The 26193-nt window shown below is 36.2% G+C and overlaps 1 protein-coding gene across 1 annotated transcript in view; it reads left to right on the plus strand.

Annotated features, from left to right (window-relative positions):
• Nucleotides 1–26140, plus strand: part of LOC137391787 (glutamine--tRNA ligase-like) — a 39002-nt gene extending 12862 nt beyond the window's left edge. The window contains exons 6-20 of the mRNA XM_068078320.1: nucleotides 1454–1513; nucleotides 5101–5176; nucleotides 5832–5900; nucleotides 9532–9704; nucleotides 9925–10024; nucleotides 13825–14012; nucleotides 16109–16239; nucleotides 16669–16761; nucleotides 17796–17933; nucleotides 20353–20526; nucleotides 22371–22533; nucleotides 22973–23065; nucleotides 23155–23352; nucleotides 24272–24397; nucleotides 25968–26140. Coding sequence (XP_067934421.1) covers nucleotides 1454–1513; nucleotides 5101–5176; nucleotides 5832–5900; nucleotides 9532–9704; nucleotides 9925–10024; nucleotides 13825–14012; nucleotides 16109–16239; nucleotides 16669–16761; nucleotides 17796–17933; nucleotides 20353–20526; nucleotides 22371–22533; nucleotides 22973–23065; nucleotides 23155–23352; nucleotides 24272–24397; nucleotides 25968–26015 — 1830 coding nt within the window. The 3' untranslated portion in view covers nucleotides 26016–26140. The remainder of the gene's footprint in view (nucleotides 1–1453; nucleotides 1514–5100; nucleotides 5177–5831; nucleotides 5901–9531; nucleotides 9705–9924; nucleotides 10025–13824; nucleotides 14013–16108; nucleotides 16240–16668; nucleotides 16762–17795; nucleotides 17934–20352; nucleotides 20527–22370; nucleotides 22534–22972; nucleotides 23066–23154; nucleotides 23353–24271; nucleotides 24398–25967) is intronic.
• The last annotated feature ends 53 nt before the right edge of the window (nucleotides 26141–26193 follow it).

Raw genomic sequence — 26193 nt, forward strand, 5'->3', positions numbered from 1 at the left:
ACCGATATTAAAACGCTGTAAAACAGCCTTCATTACTCTGAAAGTTAGTGGACTAATCTTTATTTTGATAACAAAAATTGGAATCAGCGTGTCTGATTCACCTAGTAAATACGATAGAAGTTGTTCGTGACAGTTATGGTTAAGCTAGTTAATAAGGTTAGGCTTCCAATGACGGTAAGCCATGACTTTGAGTCTGCATTGTTGTCCAGCTCAGCTGTTCTAATAATAGCTATAGCCGGAAAACCTACACACATACGACAGACATACTTTGAGAAATATATATAGATATAAGATATATAGGTATATACAGTATATATATATGTGTGTGTATATATACATAGAAAAATATTTGTATATATAATTATGCATATAGATAATATGCATTATTAGAATCTTTATTAGTCATTTTATTACTATCAGTTTCATACGCCTTCAAAGACAGGTATAACAATGTTTTCAGATTTATGCGCCAATTCCTGATCAATTGCGCACAGTCATTAGGAAATTTATACAAAACATACTGTATCTATATCCATTAAATCTTTACAATGGTACGCTTGTATTTGTGGACACATTCGCAGGCATTCTATTGTATGTTTAGACCAGCTGTGCTACCCGGCGTTGCCCGAGTATTAAAAATCAGCTTATTAACAATGAGATGTAATGAGAGTTGCCTGCCAGTTGCTATTAGCCTGGTGCATTGCCAATGGATGATTTAGTAAGCTTACTAATAAGAGTTATCTCCCATGACGTTATGCCATGACTGCGTCGTGACAAAGCAGTAGCCTATTTGCTCCCACATGGCAACATATATCGCCTAGGGAATCTATTAAGCTCGTGTGACCTAGTTAGTAAGGCAGTCGGACTGGCAAACAGGGGCTTCTGAGATCAGACCTTCTGCTTCATGGATTCTTTATGCCAAGATTTTGATAGCTATAGCTGGACATATACAACAATGACAAACTTTGAGAAATATATATAAATCTCGGTGTTTGTCAGTTTGTCATTCATGCGTCCAGTGAGGGAAATAAAATTTTAGGAATGAAAAAGTCCGCTTCATACTGAATTTGAACTCAGATCCTTTAGGTCTGTATGCAGACTTTCTATCCATTAGGCCAAGCGGCTACATTGCTATACAATGGAATAATTGGGGTCATATTTACTTCATCGGTTAAAAAATGTATAGTGATGTTGTGCGATGTGCATGTCACACAAGCTGGTTTCACGGCCTCACAGCTCTTCTTGTAGTAAGTTTATCAGTATAAGCAAACGTAAGTTACTAGATTAAATTACTCAAATTAACCAATTTGATAACTTTGCCAATGGCAGCTACATTACCTGCCACTGTTTATAAGCTGTTTTTATTATCCATGCAACGCAGATAATTCAACTAATGTTGTATATTTTTTCATTATAGTAGCAATTATGTCAATGCTAGGAGACACTTTTGCAGATGAGAGAGCTGTTGGGACCAAAAGTAGCCTCTGATCTCCAGACTCCACCTAAGGATAAGGTATTGTCATAGCCTACCACTTATTTTCTGTGAATGTTATTAAAGGCTAAAGGATTTACGAAGTAGATTCACGTCACTCAATTTCTAATTTTCTTGTTTTAAACAAAGGTATTAGGCTTTTGCAGTACTAAAGTTCCGTTTTATATGCCGATCGCTTGCTTGAATTCCATGTTATCATCTGTCTATCCTATATACATGTATTTATAAAAAATTTAAATTGATGATGTATAAATGTTCTGTCACTTGCTACAATAGCACTATTTGAATTTGTTTTAAAAAGTAGTCTGGGATTTGACAAGTTTACAGCAAAATCTTTTGTAAAGTGCATAAAATGATAAAGGTAAATATTCAGAAAAAAATATTTCCAGAGCATGCAAAGTTCAAAAAGGTTTTTTTAAATGTTTTTATATTAATTAGGTATTGAAACTACCTTATTGGAAATAGATCTTTTGATGTTCACTCAATAATCTATATAATATTTATCGTGACATTCTCTGGCTATTCATCGGAATAAGCTGACTTTTGATGAATTTATTTTACTATCACATGTGGCAGTTATCAGAAGAATTCATGTGTTCGTTTTTCACACAGAATGAGTGTTATGCTGCTTTCATGTTTTTTGTAATTTTTGTCATAAGATTTTTAGATTAAAGGTTTACTTGCAAAAAAATTCACATTACAATTATTTGGTACTAAAAGATTCACATGAGAACATCACGTGACAGAACGATAACCAGATGTAATGACAACGCCAGAGAAATAAACTGATTCCAATCTACGGCGGAAGTTTTTTGAGCTTTTAAGAGCTTGTAATAACATTTCCACATATTTGACACCTACAACACAACAGAGTAAGACATGGTGAACCTTTTGATACCAAATAACTGTAATGTGAATTTTATTGCAAGTCAACCTTTAATCATTTAGATTTTTAGATTAACGAAGTTGATCAAGTTAACAAGTTTGATCAAGTTAATAATGAAACTTGTATCTCAAGGGCCAATTGTTAATATCAGTTCTGATATTTACCTTGACATACAAGTTTCTTTTTTTTTCGTAGTCGAGCTCGTATATCAAGCATTTTATACGTCAAATGAATTAATCTCAGTTAAAGTGACTGAAACCGAATTATGTATTTTAGACATGAAAAATATTTCAAGGTCACTCCAAAATATGAAAGTAAAATTGCTTTTAAGTAATAGATACTCGTATATATTTCAACAAGATCCTTTATATATTTAGCTTTTCTTATCTTAAATATAAGAAAAATACTATTTAGTTTTTGTACAATGATGATGGATGAATATGGTCAATGGTGGTGGCTGAAAAAGAGCATTTTTCACATTGAACGTAAATGTAATTTTTATTGAAGACAACAATGATGGCAACGAATTTTGTATCACGTGAATGAACAAAAAAATCAATGTATTTGCAAAAACAAAATCGATTTGTTAACTTTAAACTTGAACGCAACGTTCTTCATTTAATCATAAGTTGGTATAAATTATAGGAGTACTTTGATCTCTCTAGATCAGTGATTCTCCTACTTCACTCATGCTTTTTATTATTTCTTGCTTTTTAACTGTTGAAATCATCTTTTCTTCTCACCATCTTTCGCATTTGCTGCTTTATTTGGCTCATGATGGCACAAACAGTTAGTTACATGCACCATTGCAATAGATAGAAAAGAGAGGACCTGATGTAAACTAAACCTTTGATGTTCACCAGGTCTTGTTTGTTGCGCACATTATATACATGTACGCAGTGATAGTTTCTCCAATCAACAGCTTGTATCCCTAATTTTGGTTCATTTGACAATCATAACTTTTCCATAAATCTTCTTTTCACTTTCTCACCTATACGGTCTTATCATTTCGAGTGATCATTTTGCAGCGTCTCCTAGTTTGATCAGTGTTTGCCATATGTTTCTTGGTTGAAAGTCCCATCACCTCGTGTCAGCTATTATTGTGTTCATCCATTTGTGCTTGGACCTTCCTCTCTTTCTTTTCCCGGTTATCTTCATTTCCTTCACATACCTAATACATGTAGGTATCCTCCTTACGACCTCTTTGCCACACATAATCAAACCACTGAAGACAGCTCTTTTTCATGTATACAGAAACAGGTTTAACTTTTATTTACGTACGTCCTCATTTTAGCATGATCTTCCCAACTTAGGCCATAGATCTGTCTTACCATTCCCACTTGATTTGTCTCCTTCAGTTCCTCTTGTCTGCATGTTGTTGGCTGTTTTATTGTCCGTATAAGATTTACGTGTTATACAGACGTACTTTTGGTTCTGGTAGTACTTTCCTATTTCACAATACTCCTGCCACATCTCTCGACCTATCCCAAGTCAAACTGATTTGTTTGGTAACTTTATCATGAATTATAGTTCTTAAGTAAAAAGAACCGTATATCTGGCAGCTCTTAAGTCGACGTTAGCTCTATAACTTGTTCAGCGTTTGGTCAAAAATAAGCCAAATAATCAACACATTGTTCATCAGGTAAGTACAGCGATCTTTCCTTACTTTATGCATCACCTTTCATCACCTCAGTGCATTGGTTATTTTTCCACAGCTGCAATTCTATCATGCATGGCACGCAATGAGGCGCAGGGTCAACATACATTGACTCAAACGAATAAAAAGTGAGGTAGTAGCCTATTATCGCTCGAAGGAGATTTATGAAACTAAAATTTCTGGACGAGTTTGTTGTTTATTAATTATTTGTTGTTTATTAGTGGCTGTGTAAGTGAAGATTCGCAATATCTTCCAGCATTTTCCTCAACAAGCCAGTCTAGAGTATTGTTTGTAGGAAATGTAATATGGTGAACCAAATGTTTTAATGATAGGTTAAGCCTTTTTACACAAAATTTGCTTCCAACTCATTTACAACTGATCTAATGTATTTGAAAATTGGGATGTTGACTCTCCATGGTTTTTTTCACTTTTCACAGTTACTGCTGGTACCCATTAACCACAATGAGTAGCTATTGTGGCTCTGCCCTAGCTATTGCCTCATTTTGTTTTCGTTATTTTGGTGACAAGGTTTTTTTAGTATGCCTGTAGAAAGCGTTTTCTATGCATCAGCATGTTTAGGTATTTGCAGATATTATTTTGTTAAGATGTGTGTCTCCTCACAATTATATTAATATTATCAATGGCCATCTTTATTTTTTATACTATGACAAAGTGTGTGTCATCCCTTTCTGCTCTGCTTTGTAAAAAAGAGATGCCCTAATGATAGTTGGCAGGGTAAGAATAAAGCAGCATGTGCTGAGTAGCATTAACTGTTAACTACTATTAATTAACTGTTAACTGTATGCAACCATTTATATACTTGATAAACTTCCCTTTTGAATGTGTTCTATTTTTGCGCCGCCTTATTTATGGTTTTATATTGCTAGTCATTACTCTTTTGACGTCTGATCACTACTACTATGATGTTGAGGTATTTTCTACTTTTGGGGAGTCAGAAAGGATATTCTTGTAGGCATTGTGTCAGCTTAATAAGCGTAACATCATGAACCTCAAATGCTTGTTTCAGCAGAAACCCTTTTTATATATTTTTGTTCTGTATTTTAGTCAAACAAAGGAAAGACAAAGCAGCCAAAGGCTCCTAAAGTTGATGCGTTGAAAAAAGAAGACGCAAGTATTGGAGGTTAGTGAGCTATTACCCCTTGCTGCGTCAGCTTTTGTGTGTCTGCATTATATTGCTAATGTAATACGCCTTCTGGGAATAATGTGATGCTGTTTTATTACTATGATGCATCTAGGTATTAGTAGACGTGTGATACAATTTAAACCTCCTCCGTGTTTCTATCTCTTTCAACCTAACGGTAGAAAGTTTTAGGCATTTAATTTCTTGTTCCTTTGCAACAGTTTTTATTGTTGTTAGAATGTTATATTTTTAATGTTAGCTGGCAAGGTATTACATTTGCAGTTTCACAGAGAGTTTGGCTGACATATTGGTGGCGAAACATTCGGGGAATTCCTAGCGCCATAATTCTATCTTCAATATTGATTGCATTAAGCATCAATTAGCATCAATTTGTTACGCAGTGGAAATGTTCTAAATATAAACTAAGTTTTCTGGCGAGCTTGAGCTGACATTAGCAGAAGAGGGAAGAGAAAAATTACATTACTCGATAGGGATCTTTATTAGATTTGTTCATCATTCATCAGTGTTTTCCCTTTAGCATTAATATCATGAGTCAGCGCTGTCAGGGCTATTGTCACATGCTGGCACGCTTACAACAGCAGACATGTCATACATGTATGTAGTGATCTCATTACAACCATTCCATATGTTGTAGTGAGATCTGATGGCTCAGTGCAGAGCTTTAGTGAGATGATGGGAAGCGCCCTCAAGTTCCACAAGCCAGGTATCTGTCAGCTCCGGTTCAGCATGTTTGATGATCTTATCATTTCTATAGTTCATGTTATTTGGAGCTAAGGTCAAATCTTACAGGAACTATTGCTGATCCACATCAGGTGCCTCTAGCACAGTAGAGCGGCTTTCATATCTATTATATATGAAGTCGTCAACATTAGCCAACCTTTTGTAATAGCTGACAGTTGTCATCACTGTACTGTTCAGTTAGTTTGTCCCTATAAATATGAACAGCCAACAACACAGACACCCGTATAGTTTTCTTCACATAAGAATCAAGAAAATAGCACTAAAACCTCAACATACGAAGTTAATTTATTATGAGATCTGCTTCGTTTATTAAAACCATCACGTGTTGGATCAAAGACTCTCATAAAAGTTCACTGTAATTTTTGTAATTTTTTTTATTCATTGCAACATCTACAGCCATTAATTAATCTACAGCCAACTCATTAATTACTCAGTGTTAACCGAATGAATTATATAAAACTGTAAAAAATTAAACATAAAAACTGAATTATTTATTTAAAAAAAAACTAAATTACTGAACTAATAATGTATAATGCAAGGTTTTTATGTGCCACTGCATCTTTAATAGCTCAACAGGAAGTGTAACCTGAGATATGTAACTTACTCTAATTCAGACTAGGTAAGTTTTAAACTAACTTTGTCATCGTCTTATAGTTTTTAAATTTTTTCATGTTTTCTAGTTTCCACTTATGAAACTGCAAAATATCAAGAAACTTGGAAGGTCATATATTGTACATTGGAAATCATTTTTGGTGTAAAGTAAAATATTTGCTCGACATTTACATTGTTTTTTTTTTAAATTGGTATGCTAAAGTAATCGTAAGTAGTGGTTCCATTTAACCACAAAACCACACAGTGCTGATCTGATTCCTTTAAGCTTGAAGTAAAATCGCTCATACTTTCTCTTATTTTAACTTATATGAACTCCAATTTTAAACCAACCAATTCAATTTAATTAAAAAACCATTTTCAGAACAATAGCAACTATTTACGAACAATAGCAAATATCCTTGTTCAATCGCCTTTGTAGGGATACAGACTTGCAACACTCTGTCTAGGGCTGACTCAATCTCTTAACAAAATTTCATAGATCTACTTGCATTATCTGTTGCACGAATATTATGTTAGTTGGTGATTACTTTATTGGTGGATGGTATAGGCTTGTGATGTTCTATAAAGCCTCTAAAGGGTTGTGAGGACATGAGTCGTACTATACTTATCACTGAACCAGGCACACTTTCATTGTTCTAGAAGATAAGAACCGACTCGTGACTGTTCTCATAGAGTATTGCAGACTCGTGTTATGTACCGCACATGGTGTTACAATGGTGCTTACTCATTCTATGGTGTCTTATAGAAAGTGTTACTAGCAATTTCATAGACTCACATACCCTAGTGATAAGTGTTGAAGGAGATACGTTTAAGACTATGCTGCCAACTCCAATTTGAAATTAATTTTAAATAATTTACTTTTCAAAATGGATATTGTATTTCTTTGCTTTACCTAAAACAGCAGTCTTTGAGTTCTGTTGTAACGCTAATGGTACAATTTAGTAAATACTGATTGTTATACAGCCTTATTAACAAAGGATGCGCTTTTACCTAATCATAAGTATTTCTAGAGGAATGGTTCCACTAGCATCCGTATCCTGATGGCCTCGGGTGAGAGACTAAACAGAAACCTAGTATCAAGTGTAGATTTAGTGCAACCTGTGAATAAAACCATACATGTTAAAACTACAGTGAGCCATTGAAAAATCGAATATACTAGTACATGGCTCCAGATCTCCAAACTGTTAGATCAGATTAACAGTTTTAAGGGCAAAATAATATCTAACATTAATTAGGCCAACGAGTAATTAATATGACCTCATTCTAATAAGAATTGCCAAACTATAGTTAGTTATCTCTATTTCATTTTTATTGCTCATACTCATACATCAGGGAATCCCAAAGGATGCTATGGAACGTTCTAGATCTATGGTACAAGCGCGTTTAATACGCATATTCAAGCCCTCATCAATAGTTCGTATACGTGTAGGAATAACAATTTGTTTGTCAGCTGTTTATGCTTTGATTTACTCTTGTATAGCCAAGTGTAGTCTCTATAGCAATAATTATCAGTTGATTTAACAGCTAACTAGACGTGCAGGTGCTTCTGCAGCTGCCTTCTTTCTCCGTTTTACATGGCGATTGTAGTCACGGACAACAGAAAGCGGTTGCCATCAATTCGCTATCTGATGCAGCTCTCTTTGTTCATCAGAGGGTCTTACTAAATTGAAACAAGCAGTGTCACCAATGATTTTCCCCTCGATTCGTCGGTTATTTCTATGGTTGACAAGATCTTTTGTACACCGTTCTTATATTGTTATTTTTTCTACTGAAGTATTATGCTATCGGTCTCTCACATGTAACACACATCACATGTGACACACACAAATTAGCAGCTCGTAATACTAGAGGTTGAAATAGCAGTTTTTAATATTTTCATGTCCAGATAAATTTTTATAAATTGTTTTAGTGCTAGTATTTTGCGAGTTACTTAAATTATGAACTCTTAAAGGTTGACTTGCAACGAAATTCACACTACAGTTATTTGGTATCAAAAGATTCACCATGTCTTACTCTGTTGTGTTGTAGGTGCCAAACATGTGGGAATGTGATTACAAGCTCTTAAAAGCTAAAAAACGAACAGTTAATTGCAGCCACACGAGACCGCTGTAGTTTGAATTCTCTTTTCAAAACGGCTCAAATGTGACGTAGTTGTAGGAGATGGTTTTTGTTTACACTTTCAAACAACCTCATTCATCGAAGTATTTTCACAAATATACTTCACGCATTCAATAAAACCATGTCTATTGTTCTTACGCGTCTGTTTTATCGTCATTGTAACTGCTGTCACTTTTAGCAGTGATATCTTATAACTTGCCGTAAAAATTCATTTAATTTTTTAGCTTTACCTCGAAGGGGTACATATCATTGTCTGATAATCATGACGAGCCTGTTGGTCACTTGTGATAATCGCAAAGTGCTGTAGAAATTATTTGCAAAGTATTGGGTCACATGATCAGATTACGACTTGACGATTGAATAATGCCGAAACAAAACTGTAAAGTAGCGAGCATCTATATTTGATACGGGGTCTTCGATAAAACTCGAAGTGTTTGTCATAAACTAGTACTACGATAAGTTTTATATTGAGCTTTGTATTGGCCTTTCAAGTCACGTGAGAACATACTTGACAAGACGATAACCAAATTTCGTGGCTACGTCATCGAAATAAAGAGATTCCAATCTACGGTGGCGTTTCATTTTTGAGCTTTTAATAGCTTGTGATCACATTTCCACATATTTGCCACCAGAGTAAGACATGGTGAGTCTTATGATACCAAATAACTATAATGTTTGTAATTTTGTTGCAAGTCAACCTTTAATATTATTGATATGCCACTTAGCAGCATTGTGCCAATCACTAGTCGGCTTGAACATTTTCATTTAGATTTATTGACACCAGAGGTAAACTGTTTTACATAAACCCTGAGCAGTGTTAAGCTAAGTACCCTTGTTATGTCATGTATTGTCATCCGCTATAGGGGAGAATTACAAGACAGATGGATACATCATAACTGATAAAACAATGGAACTGTTGGACTCTCATCTCGCTATAACCGGTGGTCAGGTGCGAACCAGGTTTCCCCCGGAGCCGAATGGAATTCTCCATATTGGTCATGCCAAAGCTATTAACTTTAATTTTGGATACGCCAAGGTGAACATAGTTGGATATTTTCAAGTAATAGCCTCTATTTGAGGAAGAGTAGTTTAAAGGGAATTGTGATTCTATTTGTCTGGCATACGTTTGGAAACCTACATTCATATGTTGAGAGGAGTTGTCCACTGATTGCCCCTTGTGACGCTGTAAATGAGTGGTGAGATATCTGGCTTTATCATAGTTCTATTGTGTAGCCTGTGAAACTCTTCTTTTTCAGTCCTGCGGAGGGGTCACCTATCTTCGCTATGATGACACAAACCCGGAGAAGGAGGAGGAGAAGTTCTTTACATCTATACGGGAGATGGTGGAATGGCTAGGTATTTCTATACACATACACGCATATGTAATGTAATTAGTTCTCCTACTCTTTTTAAGGCATCCGTCTCTGACAAGACAAAAGAAATTCCAGCCAGCTGCTATGCTTCCTATCAGGCTAGCGTCATAAGCTGGCCTCTTTTCAAACCTACTCTGGGTTGGGTCGAGTGAATGAGTAAGGCATGAAAGGAGTGCTTTGACAACCCCATAAACAGGCGGCTCATGATGCACCGTAATCTCGCACCCACTCTGTACATAGTCATTGTCTATGACTACTGTGACATAGTGTTTTGTAGAAATTTAATGCATTTTGGTACGCACATTACGTTATCACATTACGCTAACAGTGTATTCCTCCGCTTCAGACACTGAGCAATAAGGTGACTGCAAGGTAGGTGTTAAATTGATATGTGCGGATGAGTTGGAAGAATGTATATGAGTCAATGATGTGGGGTGTTTGGTTGGCCCATTACGTAATACTATTTAAAAGACCCAAGTTCAATCATAGGGCAGGGAGTGAAAGCAAGACCATTTAGCCACAATTGCTCTTCTGACCTATGAGACAGAACCCCCTTGATTATGACGCAACTCTACAACCTACGATTAAACTCTACCTAGGGCAATGAGTGTATGACGAAGGCAGTAAAAAATAAAGGAGACCACAATGAAGTGTCACATCATGAAGTTTTTTTATTATGGTTAACATCACCATTGTTAGTGGTGTTTTTATCCATGCTCATGTTACATCACAATTATTCTAGCCTTAGCTCTAAAGCAGTGCTGCGGCTCAACAATGTGTGGTACTTAATCAGTCCTCCACCAAATGCTTGCGCTGTTCAGGCTTCAACTCATAATATTATGATTAAAGATTCATAGTAAAACAGTATATTTATATTATTACCTTATTAGCAATAGTTTCATTTCAAAGTGAAATGTTTTCCAAATTATGCCATACAAGAATCAAAACGAAAAAAGAAAAAAGTGCAACAGTTAGCTACTAAAATCAAATAAACGGTTTGACATATAGTATTTAAAATACCGTTCTCTGCTAAGAAAACCGATATTAGGTGGAAGATTTTTAAAGAATTAACAATAATAAGTAATAAGAATTATTTGAATTATTGAAATCTGTTTGCAAAATTCTGTTGGCGTGTGAAAAAACTCTAGCGGTTTAGCCAGTCATTACCATTGAATCCATGATGCTGCCTTCATCTATAGTCCTAGTCTTTTCTTGTTTCTTTCGATCTATAGACGTATAAGTTTCAAATACATTGCTGGAGATACTGCGATAATAATTTATGATTACCGTGTTGTCTATGGCGATAGTCTTTTTGTCATGAGGTTTAAGGTTTCTCCAGGTGATCAATTGCTTGCAGAAAGCCTCCTTCATGACTAATTGTTACACGGGCTCGAAATCTTTGATAGCAAGATCTTTGATAGCAAGATCTTTGATAGCAAGATCTTTGATAGCAAGATCTTTGATAGCAAGATCTTTGATAGATTCATGTCATTGGTGATGATTGAAAATAGCAAATGACACATTAAATTTTTGCCAATGGTTGATAGCCAAGAATGTATTTCATTGTTGTTTTCAGTTAATGATAATGGAATACATGATGAAGTTGGCATCCCTTGCTAATGCGAGAATAAGATGTTATTATGTAGTCATGGTATTTGATAGTCATGCGGTATTACATAGTCACGCGGTATTCTATAGTTACATAGTATTCCATAGCCACACGGTATTCCACAGTTAGCAGTATTTCATAGTTATATGATATTTCATTGTCACATGGTATTCCATGGTTACGTAGTATTCCATAGTCACACAATGAGGATGATTTTGTCATTCCATAGTCACACTACATTAGTTTTTCATGTTTATTGTATGAAGTTGGTATTTTTGTTATGCTGTGTTATTCATGGGATTGTAATTCCTGGTGGCTTTTTGTCAGTATCATCTATTTTAAAACTTGACAAGTGAGAACTTGGAATATCTGAGATATTCTCTTGTCAGATATGTGTCAACTTGCTCAATGTTTCTCACCATGGAAATGGTTTGTCTGTACTACTCGGACAAGAGAGGTTCACGTAGGTGGTTTGGGTGAACAATTGGATGGATGCGCGCATGTCTTTGCCGCTAGAAAAAATGTCAAAGGTTCTCTTTAGATGTAATATATAATTCTTTTTTGTTGTCAGAGTTCACGGCTGGCAGCAACAGTTGTCATAAGGCAATAGCTAGTTCTCAACAGCTGTTGCTTTGAGACAACTGATGGGTACTTTGAATAACGCAAATCAACTTACTCTACTCCCTCGATCCTGTTCATCCATTTTACTAACCTACCGCTTCGACTATGCCTTTTACTTCTAGCTTCCAGATTTTTCATTCAGAGTTTCATCCATTTTAACCAACAATCTAAAAGACCGCAGAATTTTAATAACAATTTATAGTTTTGTCTTTAATTAGTTTGAGTGAATAATTTAAATCTTCTTTGCACTTGACTGTGTTCCTTGCAACTGTCTGACTGATAAGGCCATCTACTCCTGCGAAGTGGCATATGGGACACAAAGACTTCAACTTACACTTCAAGCTGATCCGGCGCTGACATGATGTCTCGTCGGATATGAGACTTCCTGATGACTAGTGAATCATGGGTGATGGAAGGCTAATAACTAGTTAGCTGGCCTGATTATGCATTGATTTCAATGTGAGACTGGAAGATCTAGCTGAGCGATGCTAGTCATGGCAGATGAGTCGATTTGTATGCATGGCTGCGGGAGACTGTTTAGCAAGACAAAATTTGCCTCTGCCAATTCTCAGGCTAATTAGTGGCCTGTTGGATGCATGCTTTAGGCAACTACCAGTGCTGGTGCATGTTATATTATATCCTGTCTTGTGCTCGACACGCTCTGTCAGAGGATGTTAGCTAAGTGAAAAGTGAGGCATCTCGTAGATGCTTATTCCTTGTTAGATAGCATAATTAGCCTGGTAAAGATTAGGCACCCGCTTACATATAGGGAGGATTCTTATTCTTGTGAACTTTTCTCATATCTGGTTAGATGTTTTATTCACTGCAGTGCCATTGATCAGATATAAGCTAAAAGCAATACTCGAAGTCATTGATGAGTAAATACTATTTGCAACACGATGCCTCCAGATGATTATCTTCACAGGATGACAGACCACCCTGTCATGTGAACAGTCATAAGATCAAACCCTGCTTCCAATTATCTTGTTCTGGTCATGAGATCAGCTAATTTACGATTGCTTTTCCCATAGCTGCAGTAGTTAGTCACAAGGTTGGATGGGTCATTTTGCTCTGTTTTTGTATTGAATAGAAACTGTCAGTAATTTTGTGCCATAGTCGATGCCAAAATTATTCGAAATATCCCCTTTGAAATCTTATTTGTGCAGCATTAATTGTTCCTTGTAATAGTGAGGCCGCATGATGTCATATTAAACAAATGTCAGGAATATTACTCATTAGTTTCCTTATAGCCAGATTTGGACATTAGTATCTTGGAGCCGCAGTGTATCTGAGTGTATGTTGTATAAGCTTGTCTTACTAGAGTAGCCTAGTTCCAACTCTATTGTAATTTGCATCGCGAATGTGGAAAAATATGTTTGACAAGCGATTAACACAATTTAAGCCCTGCGTGTATGTTGTTTTTACATAAAAACATTCACAAAATATTCTTAAATCAAATTTCCAACAATTTTGCTTGATATCTTCTCTGCCAATAAGTCCAACAGACAAAAAACCTCTCATCGGTAGATGCATCTAGTTTTATTATTTTACAGGGTACAAGCCTTGGAAGATTACGCATGCTTCCGACAACTTTCAGCAACTCTATGATTGGGCTGTGCGATTAATAGAGAGAGACTTAGCTTATATCTGTCACCAGAAACATGAGGATATTAAAGGAAAGAATCCACCACCATCTCCGTGGAGGGACAGACCTGTTGCGGAGAGTCTCAGGCTCTTCGAGGTTAGGACTTGGGTACCTTGTAATCGCTAATGGCATTTATTTTTGGTCAGACAACTCCCACGTGCTATGGCGTCGGTGAATTTCTTACCTAAAACATGAACTTATCTGCGGTTGCCAATTTGATGAGCAACTAAAGTTTTATGACCATATTAGTTACTTTGTTAATTGGTTCCCCCACTGCTAGCACTTGCGATTCTTTGTGTACTCACTCTAGTCTCTCTGTTTCTAATCTACCAAGTCTCATCTCACCCTCTACCATAAAATTGAAATTCGATGGATTTGCACTGCTCAAGAAGTCCTTTAAAGAGAACTCGGGTTATTGTTTCAGGGCTTGCCTACTGCGTATGGAAAAGATTATTAGCCTTTTAATGATGTATATAATATCATCGCATTTCATTGAGTTAACAAGCACCTGCCACGATTGCCGTTGTATGATTGGTATATACTGAAAGTCCAAACCTTTTGCTAGGTTTTAAATTTTTAACTGAAATTTATAATATTCCAAGGGTGCCTGTTGTACCAAATATAGTATTTTAAAGCATTCCTCTCTGGTGTCACTTCATATCTATCAGCTAACGGGAACGGATAGAGTAGTTAGTATAATTGGCATTTATCAACATGCAAAATATTTCTGCCTATAACTGGTAAATGTCTTATTGAAGTGACATACTAGATGTCTATGAATGTTCCGTTGCAGTTTTTTGTGTTTGCCCTGTCATATAAGAAAGGTATTCTATGCATGTTTTACATTGGAGAAAAACACAATAATGTGTTCATGTTACTTTCTTTCAACTAAGCAAATGACATATGTTTTCTGAGTTCAATTATCTCACAGCGTATATTTGCTGTTAGCTTTCAAGTACGCATTTCATTATTTTCACTGAACAGACAAGCAGTAAGCTTTAATTTGTTTTCTGTCTTACCATAAAATATAACTGTTTGCAATGCATAATGAATGCTATGTTAAGATATTGTGTTAGTGTACTTGTTATAAAACAATGAAAATTCATATCTGATCCTGTATAACTTCAAAACTGAACATAAATTGAGTGATGACCTAGTTGCTTGCTCAAAGTCAGCCTTTACTATCTAGCCCTTAAGTTCAGATGTTTGCTATCTGGATTTTGAGAGGTATTTGCTATCTAGCTTTTGAGATCAGGTGTTTGTTATCTGGCTTTTGAGATCAGGTGCTTGCTATCGGGCTTTTGAGGTCAGGTGTTCGCTATCTGGCTTTTAGGTCAGGTGTTTGCTATCTGGCTTTTGAAATCAGGTGTTTTCTATCTGGCTTTTGAGGTTAGGTGTTTTCTATCTGGCTTTTGAGGTCATGTGATTGCTATCTGGCTTTCGAGGTCGGGAGTTTTCTATCTAGCTTTTGATGTCGGAAGCTTGCTATCTGGCTTTTGAGATCAAGTGTTTGCTACCTGGTTGTTGAGGTTAGATGTTTGCTATCTGGCCCATTGGGTGAGTGTTTGCTATCTGGCTCTCGACGTTGAGCATCTGCTATCTGGCTCATGAGGTTGAGTGTTTGCTATATGGCTCTTGAGATTGAGTGTTTGCTATCTGGCTCTAGAGGTTGAATGTTGGCTATTTGGATAGTGAAGCTGAGCATAAGTGCTAGTGCACACTTCAGTGAGCCAATTGTACGCCTGATTGAGAAGTATGGCTGAGCAACTGCTGACATATTTTACCTTATTGACCTTCTGTCACTACAATGGGCTTCAATTGACTATATTGACTTGCCTTATTGACAGGCATTCACTTATTGTTTTTATCTCATTCCAGCTATTAAATTCTTTGCAATGTTTTCATTGCTATAACCAAGTCAGTTCATAAGTATTAATTTTAGGACAGGTTTGCATTCTTGGCAGAGTCGCTCTGTTGCTTACTTATGTGACAGAGTGATTACACGCTGCCATGACACACGGAATAGCTTGCAAAGAATGTACAAGTAGAATTAATTTTAAAATTCTCTTTAGCTTCATTTCTCAATAATATTCAAAAATCTTTTGTTCTCTCAAATCTTTTATATGCAGTAACATCTTAGAATCTTTCTCAACCATTCTTATACCCTCACTAATCTGTTTGCTCATTTTTAGGACATGAAGAATGGCAAGTTTGATGAAGGGGAGGCAACTCTAAGAATGAAGACAACGTTAGAGGATGGTAAAGTCGACCCTGTGGCATACAGAATTAAATATGTGCCCCACCATAGGACAGGCGATGAATGGTACACACATCAGCCATCTTTCTTTTCATTCTACCCTCATGCTATTTTGTAGCCGTGTGATTCATGTGCAGCGAGAGACGATGTGTCAAGCCTGCTGCTAGTTGCATTTAGGAATTTCCTGCACTGCTTTTCTCCAAATAGTTAATGATCCGCTAGTGGATAATTTGAAATTACCTTCAGTAGTTTTTGTTTTGGTAAAAAAACTAAAGAGGTGAAGAGGAGGAAGGAAAATGGAATGTGGAGTAATTGAGAAGCGCAGTGAATGAGATGAGATATCTATCGGCTGTTTATATGTTGCTGTTATTTATGGCGGTACTTGAGTTTACTTTGTCTCATTCATTGGCTGCGCTTGGCTTGTGTGTTGTCTTGGACTTGCATTGTATTATATGATTGCTATGCACCTACTCAGGGTCTCTCTTGCCATTCTAGGTGCATCTATCCCACCTACGATTATACACACTGTCTCTGCGACTCCATCGAGCACATCTCCCACTCTCTCTGTACTAAAGAATTTCAGGCCAGGTAAATCATTGACTACTCACGTTAAAATGTTCTTGTTTTTTTCTAATTGCCTAGTAGTAACAGATAAATGAGAGTAGACGACTGCTGTAGGCCAGTCATGCTCACTTAGGCAAGCCGGGCATATGATGGGGGTTGAGTTTCCTATTCAGAAAGAGCTTAGGTCTGCCTGAAGTTTGTTGTTTGGACTTGCTTATAGCTGTACAGTGCTTGGGTTTGAGTTTGTATAAGGAATATCGCATGACTTTGGATGTTAACTTCTACTGTTCTTCTATTATTCTCAGAAATTAATTCAACTATCAAATCGTATAGGGCTTAAGATTTACATTGAGGAGTTGGCTGCACTTGACTAGAAAAGTAAGCGTGCAAGTCTATAGTAGATAGCGCTTGATAAGCTGATTGTGGTGACACGCCAGATAAGTGATTTTGTGCTGGGCTGTACAGACGGTTTCCGATTGATGACTAATTCTTGCCTATGGTAATACGACTAGAACCTTCTTTGGTTGCATTTGTTTTTGCATACTAAAGAGCGGATGTATGTTGTCAACTAGTCTGGTAAATAGTCTGTCGATAATAGTTGCTGACTCAAGCTGATGCAAGTCTCACGCAACGCATCACACCTTCATCCAATATTTATAGCTTTGTCGTCTTAGAGGCCACTCCTCACCCACTACTCACCCACTCCTACCTCTCAAGTCTTCCATTTCCTCCAAGGCTTGTTGTAGCGTGAATGCATTATCGTTGCAAGGTCACAGCATAGGCAGTGGCCTATATCTAGCAAGTGTACCGTTCTCTATTGTGTTGGATTTATGCCTCTTGCACAGACACGCTCACGGCGTATAAGCATGTTATAGTTGAATAAGACTGGCCAGTTAAACCTGTTGAGTTGTTGATTCTTTCTCACAGTTTCAGCATTGTCTATACCTATCGTATGCATGAATATTTATGGGATGAGTGTTCATTCTTCATGCTATGCAGAATAAATTATGAAAAGGTTTGGCAGCTGCTTACAAATATCTTGTGCCTATCTGTTACAGGCGCTCATCGTATTATTGGCTGTGCAACGCCATAGATGTGTACTGCCCTGTGCAGTGGGAATATGCTCGGCTCAATTTACACTATGCTGTTGTCTCTAAACGTAAAATTGCCAAGCTTATAGAGAATGAGTGTGTCAGGTAATTGGTGTTACACACAATACTATACATACCTATATAGTAAAGGTATATATCAGTGTTACATACGATACTATACAGTAGAACAATAGATGCTCCTACAACGTAAATAATCCATTCCGAGAATGTTTACATTATAAGGATTTTACGTTATACAAACAGTAAAATACCGTACATGTAAATAACCTAATCCATTTTAAGATTTTTCCAAACTCACCCCTTGGCCCTCCAGAAATGAAAAACTATACTTTAATTTAATGACTGTACAGTAACTGTAGTATTAGTGGTTTGTATCGACAACTTTTCCCTTTAATATTATTACTTGCACTTGGGTTACAGTCCATTATTACATAAATTTCATGTTAATTGAGGGGAGGACACACCTTCAATGTCAATTTAAATCCATTCTTTCACTTTTTTTCTACACAGTAAGCTCTATGCTGCAAAGAAAGAATATTATATATGTCTAACATAAAGTAAAAGAAAAATATATCTTTACTATAATAAGAGCGGTGCCTGTCTGTCCACCAGTCTGCCTGAAGCTGGGGTTAGAGGTCAGATTGAAATATTGCTTTCAACGAGACTCCAGAATTTGGCATTCAGCTTGCTAGGCTGACACACTAAGGCCTGATCCAATCGACCGTCTTTAGGTATTTCTGTTTAATTGTGCACACACTTATTCTCCTTGCTTTATTGGCACACCTGACGATCTCTGATGGCACACCAGACTATCAAGGTACTAGTATATATAATAGAAATACTCATCTACATCCTATTCTATCTCAAGTGTGGCAAGAGAGAAAACGATATTTTTAAGGCTAGCTATGGGACTCTCGTTATTCAAATCAAATTTGAGAACTTGCACCGACTTGATGCTTTACACATTATATGGAATTTCTTACATAATATGAAGCAAAAGCTTTTCATAAATTATTTACATGACATGGAAATACATAAAAAGAGTGTCTACTGTTCATCTATAGTATTTGCATAATTATATTAGTTGAATATTATCTTTAAATTCATATTTTCTCTAGATCCTACTCTCAGCCCTCTATATAGTTCTGCTTCTTTGTTTAAACTGTGTACTCAGTAGTCCCCAACATACTTCTTCGCAAAAGATTTGGATGAAGATAGTTGCAACATCAAAATTATTCCAAACTGCAGCCATTCGGAAAAGTTTCTAAAATTCTTATAACTTGGAGAAATGCTGATTTTTATTACTAGCATTACTGCAAATATGTTGGAATTTTCCTAATTTATTGAAATGTCATGGAAATTCTACCAAAATTTGATTCATGGTGTTAATGGATTAACCCTGAAGAAAAGATCCAAATTAAAAGACAAATGCAGCAATAGTTGGAATTTCCAGCTGGTGATAATAACAGCATTAGCGCATTCATATGTCAGACAGGATCTAAAATTCTTTTTATATTAAAGTTCAACAGCCATGACTTAGCATATATATCTTACTGTTAGAATACGGGCTTTTGAAGGATTTGTGACTAGCTTAGATTAGCACTAATTGAACCAAATTGCTATAATAATGGCCAGGAGTACTTTTCTAAAGCTATACCTGTCTGCTTGTAAAATCAACATTCGTTCACACTACTATGGTTCCTAGCATTGACTTTTTAAAACGTTTAATATTAAATCTATGGTGAATATTTTATAATTTTTTTGAAGAAATTATATCGTTAGAAAAGTGTGTTTTTGTGTATTGGAGATCAGTTAGTAGGCCTTTATTAATGTTTATATGTATATTACAGCTAATATCAGCTTCTTCGCTTTAGTAATAAGAATAACTAAACACGCACTATTTATCGTTTACAGCTGTCTACTCTGTATTCTAATAACTTTTCATTAAAAATCTTTTCTTTGCCGTTTGTTAAACACTGCTTTAAAATTTTTCATCTTTCACTGTGGTTATCAGATTACATTCAAATATCTACCTACAATTGCCAAAACATGCCAATTTATTAACATATGATCTTAAAGTCAAGCAAAGTTTCAACTCTTGAAAGTAATTTCCAACACAAAAGGTTCAATGTGAAAAGGAGGAAAGTGGAAATTTGAAATATAATCTGAAAGTATGAAGACATGAAATAATATAAAACAAATGTGGCTATTTTAGTGCAAACTTTCGCTAGTGTAAGTGAGAGTCGGTTACTGAGTTGCATGCTGATAATATGCCGTTATTAACTGAGCGTATTCTAGTTTCAAGCTTGGAGTTCTAGATGAAGCTATCCTTTGATAATGCAAAGTGATTGCTAGTTCTGGCATTTTTTGGGCAGCTTACAATTTTTTTCTTCACGCTGTTTCATAAGAATATAACAGTAAACACCGACCACTGGTTCCTATCTTCATGTCAAAACTACTGTGTAAAAGCTGATTATCTCTGCAATTTTATACCTATTTCTAGGGACTGGGATGATCCACGTCTGTTTACCTTAACGGCGTTACGCCGCAGAGGTTTCCCTCCTGAAGCCATCAACTTATTTTGTGCAAAGGTTGGTGTCACCATGGCGCAAACAGTAATTGATCCAATCATGCTCGAGGCATGCGTTCGAGAGGTGCTTAATGTCAAGGCCTGCAGGTTGGTGAAAGTCTCCTCTTAATAGTTTTTTCTAGGCTATGCAAACGTCAGTATCTGTATTAGAGGTGGAAGGAGACAGGTTTTTAAGTTTAAGACGAGACTCGAGACACTGTCTTGTAAAAATTCGAGACACGAGACAGTAAAATAATGAGCATTTGGTGATGATTTCACTACACAAGGACTAGCGCACTTAATGTATGAAATTGATTAACCTCTTTTCAAATTGAATTTTCTCTTGGTGTAAACGATTTAAATACAGCATTTTAATAGCAATATGCATGTATTTTTTGTAAACAAGTGACACAAACCGCTTTAAAATAGCAAAGTTATATATTTCTAAGAATTCTGAGCTTGATTGAGAATAATTATTATAAACATCTTGATTTGTAAATGTATTGTGGTCTGAATAAAGCTCAAATAAAACTGATTGTGGTCTTACAGTAGTAAGGTAGTAGTTGGACTAGTTGTTAGTAGTAATATCCTTGAGAAAATGAACTGCAGATTGCTAGTTTTAGTTCTTATTCATGTAGTTGAACTCCCTAAAAATGTGAAATAGGTATGTATGTACATTACACTATTTTATATTTTGGTTAATAACTCTTTTTCCTTTGATAAATCAATCTCAGCCATGTTTTAACAGCCGTGCACAGGCGCTTTAGTTCTATTTCCTGCCTCAAGTTTGGCAATAGTTAGCTTGAGACAAGATCGATCCGGGACGAGACAGGTCGATACTCGAGATGTCTCGTGTGTCGTTCCACCTCTAATCTGTATGACGTGAAAACTTGGTGTGAAGTCTGTAATGCCTGCCTCCATCAGACATGGCTGATACAGTACTTGTAAATTGCTGTACACAATACATGCCTGCCTCCATCAGACATGGCTGATACCGTACTTGTAGATTGCTGTACACAATACATGCCTGCCTCCATCAGACATGGCTGATACAGTACTTTTAGATTGCTGTACACAATACATGCCTGCCTCCATCAGACATGGCTGATACAGTAGGCCTACTTGTAGATTGCTGTACACAATACATGCCTGCCTCCATCAGACATATGGCTGATACAGTACTTTTAGATTGCTGTACACAATACATGCCTGCCTCCATCAGACATGGCTGATACAGTAGGCCTACTTGTAGATTGCTGTACACAATATTGTGGCTTTAATGCTAATAATTACATGTATCGCTACACTTTTACAATGTCACAGTGTAGTGTGTGAGGCAGGAAAATTTTAGTGAGGCTATTATTTGCACAATCATTATTCAGCATCCTGCATATATTCTCATCACATCTCGACGCTATCAGCCTTGTTATTTAGTACAGCTTCACTGAGTAAGGTCAACAAGATACTAGAGGAAGTTTTCCCGTTCTCAGTATAACATTTACCTGTCAGTTTGTTTACCTACTCCGTATTTGAATGAGCTTATCGCCAAGATGGCTAACTATGTCAGTGACCTACAAATATCTATCGATTTGCCTAGGGTCACACATGGAGTGGCTGGATACTATTGTACTATTGTTACTTGACACTTTATTGTCTCTACTTCCTGTCAGAGCTTGGGCAATATTCTGATGAATGACTATTGCACGGTGTCAACTTGTTTACAGGAGCTATAGTTTTTCATTATATGGAAAGCATATATATATATATCTCTTCATTCAGCATTTTATACATTGGTCCCATTGAATAAAAAGGTATTTGACTAGAACACAACTGATATTGACCAACAAAGCTTTTATTTCATTGAGAATCGTCGCTTAATGGCATTTAATTCAGGGCGAGTAGGTCATATTTGTTTTTTGCATCGTTTGTTTTTGTTTCTCTGCCTCACACAGAGCTATGGCAGTTCTTGAACCACTCAAGGTTACCATTGAAGAACCAGTCGATGGGCTCCCGCTTAGTCTCAGCGTGCCCAACTTTCCTGCTGATGAAGCCAGAGGATCTCATAACGTCAATTTCTCATACACCTTTTATATCGAACGCTCCGACTTTCAAGAGGTATTCCTTCATACCAGCATTGTTGATTCGTAGAAAGTTCAAATTAGGTTTTTCAATCGAACTAAAGTGTTCCTTGCTGTAGCCGGTCCCTACAATGCATGCAGAGCTCAATGATGAAGTTGAACAAATAATCTGCAGATATGACAACAATTGTAAACAGAACCTCTAACATGATCATAACAGATTCTTAGCATTTCAGTTGAGACCCTGATCCCCATATATAGTATATAAGCTCAAAGGAGTCCAAAATTGGCTAAAGAACATATTTTTATATTGTTTCTTGGTGGAGCAGCACGCTGTTTTATAAAACTCTGTATTCGATACGCTTAGTCAAAACATCACAGCCCGGTATTTAAAAGTTGCTTCCTTTTATAATAATCAACAAGGTTATGACAACTTCAATGTGTAAGCTAATAATGCAATATGCTAATATTTACAGACAGCTGATAAAAACTACAAAAGGTTAACTCTAGCTCAGCCTGTTGGAATCAAATATGTCGGTGCCATCGTCACGGTTAAAGATGTAATAAAGGTAAGGCATGTCGAGGCTATTTAAGGATGAAACTGGAGGTTTGTGACTGTTGTTGACTATTATCTCAATAATGCGCTTCTTTTACACAGGATCCGACTGGAAAAATTACTGAGTTGATAGTTCGCGCTGAGCTTGCAGCAAACTCGTCTGTCAAACCCAAGGCGTACATACACTGGGTGGCCAAACCACTGATGTGTGAAGTGCGCCTTTATGAGAAACTTTTCTTCCACAAAAATCCAGAAGATGCAAGTGAGGTACCTGGAGGATTTCTCTCTGATGTCAACAAGGTATTGAAAGATTGAGCGGTCTGTGCAGTTGCATCAAAGTTCCTACTGGGTAAACATAGCTTTGGAGTGAATACATGTATGAGGCTGTTACTACTGCTGCGTATAGATCATTATGATCATTTCTTTTTATATAAATTCTGCCTAAAAAGATTAAGTTTTAATCATTTATCCAATTACTGTATCTCTACCAAACAATACAGGCAGACAAGTCTGTTTAATCTTGACAACTTAATATATCTTTTTCTTAAAGGCTGTATTTCTGAAATATAAAAGACAAGCCTTTTGAGTCTTGATAATTTTTATATTTAACATTCAATAGGCAGGCAAGGCAAGTGCTTGTTGAGTCTGAACTCGTTGACAACCAGAAATGTTTTTACCAGATTTGTTATTCTCATCTGTGATTAACAAAGATTTTTTGGAGAGGATTCTGGAGAAAATTTTCTTTTTTGAAGTCTTTCTTTTTAACTGTTAAATAGCAATAATTATTCTGGTACCAAAAAGGTTGGATAGGATAGAACATTTTCTATTAAAGTAAGGTAGCAGAGTTAATCAAACAGTGACACGTCATCATCTGCTTGTCAAATTCTTGATGGAAGATTTCCAGTTTGATGAAGTAAAAGACATTGGCCCATTCCATGTCCACAATATTCACTAGTCATACCTTTACACTTATTATTCATGAAGCCATGCAAAAAATATTATGCATAAAGCATGAACATGTCAAAAAATGGGATCTCCCTTGATTTCCTTCATGGCCCTAATCGTAACCATAGTATAAAGGCGTATCAATTAAGGTAAAAATCTACTGATCACCAACATGTTTTCCTACTGGCGGTACTTCTGACAACTAATGTATGATATTAGTATTTCATTACTGGTCATTTTCGCAGGATAATGCTTTCTATGAAATACTTTGCAGGATTCTCTAAAAGTCCTGGATAACGCCATGGTAGACAGTTCAGTCTTGGGTGCTAAACCTTTTACTTGCTTCCAGTTTGAGAGAAATGGTTACTTCAGTGTCGACTCAGACAGCTCAACGGAGAAGGTATGCATGGCCCCTGTAGAAATTTTCATCTGTTCGTTTTTCATTTTCATTGGGTTAATAGCGTTGCTCAGTTGCTGATCCAATTGATAACAATTGGGAAAAGTGTTATATTTATGTGTCATTATTTGAGTTCAAGATACAACTCATGAACCCAAATTATTTGGGTTCACGGGTTGACAACTCCTTCTAATTACCATAGATAGATCCATATTTCCACTAGGTTCAAGGTCTTGTTGGGCATTGCTCGTGTGAAACAATCTGTGAGCATCATTTTGCAAAGCTGTCTTATGTGAAATTACTGAATTTCATGTCATTTGAATTAGTTTTTTGTAACTGGCTAAAATGTACACAAATATTTGGCAATGACTCAAAAACAACCAGGGTGTTGACTAGTCATTTGTTGTTTATAGAGAGTTGGACCCTTTTGTTTACAAATTGCTAATCTAAGCTCCAAAATGCTTCAACCCATGTATTTCCTGTATACAGATCTTTTACTCACAGTATGCCCAAAACATTTCAATGGTACATTCACCAAGGCACTGATCATGTTTTAGCGAAACTAGCGCGTGATTTGATTTTTGAATAACAAGTTCCACCTACACATTGCTAGAATAGTGATCCTTTATTGATGTCTACAAAGTCTTCGAAAATGCATAATTATTAAAAATTATTAACCGATATACAAGTGAGGGTAGTATTTTATCTGCTTTGGCAATGATTTAGCTGGATTCCATACAATAATAGAGAAATTCAGCTAACTTTGGCGTGGCTGTTCTGTATGTAGGATTCGAACGCCAACAATTCTATGGTCGGCTGCTCTAAATAATAATAATAATGCACAATTCTTTCCTTACATTATACAATAAGACAGTTACAAGAAAACTGACGCTTCAAGGTGACCTGAAATTTGTTAGTTGAATACACAAGACTACTTAATAACATGCTGTCAATTAGCTGCTCGTATAGTAATATCGACGTTTCAAACATAATTTGAATTACAAGAAAAGCTATAATTGTTACGTATCAAACATAATAGATATATAACACAATAGTTGTTTTTGATCTGAAACAACTATTCTGTTATATTTGTTGCCTTGGTATGTCAAAGCATTTTTTGTAACTTTAAGATCTATCCTAAAACAGCCTATTCGCGGCCAAGGCTGCTCATGCTCTCATTAGACTGACCACTGACTAGTTGTAAAGTAGCATAACTCTAGAATACATATTTTTTAATAAGATCTACACGTAAATATTGACCGATGAAACATAAACACAGCCCAAATTTCTTTTGCAGCCGTGCATTTCAGTTATTTGAGTGTCCAAGAGAAACTATTAAGGTCTACACAACTTTTTGCTATCCCTGAGGTTGACGCCTCATGAATTTACGATAGAAGTTACCTCTATGATCTATCTAAACATCTTTTCTGTAGTTTATCAATTGTACATGTCTATTAGTGTTATGAACCATGCATCCAGTCTTGCATAGGTACACTCTCAGTATTATTAGCATTATGCAGTTTTACAAGCTGGTGTTTTGTTCACGGTGAGATTTATATTTTTACATTTGTAGATGGTTTTCAATCGAACAGTCACGTTAAAAGAAGACAAGAGCAAGTGACAGTCTGCAAGACTGTCTAGTTTAGATTGATAGCCTGTAGCCATTGTCGGACTACTGGCAGCAACATCATGTCTGTTGTAGGTTAGATTCTTGGAATATAATGAATTGGCTGACTTGAATGTCCTATTAAAACTGATCAGTGCCCTGCCCTTGAGTAAAATATAACAATAGTTCATTG

The sequence above is a fragment of the Watersipora subatra genome, chromosome 3 (genome assembly GCF_963576615.1).
Source record: "Watersipora subatra chromosome 3, tzWatSuba1.1, whole genome shotgun sequence".
NCBI lineage: Eukaryota > Metazoa > Bryozoa > Gymnolaemata > Cheilostomatida > Watersiporidae > Watersipora > Watersipora subatra.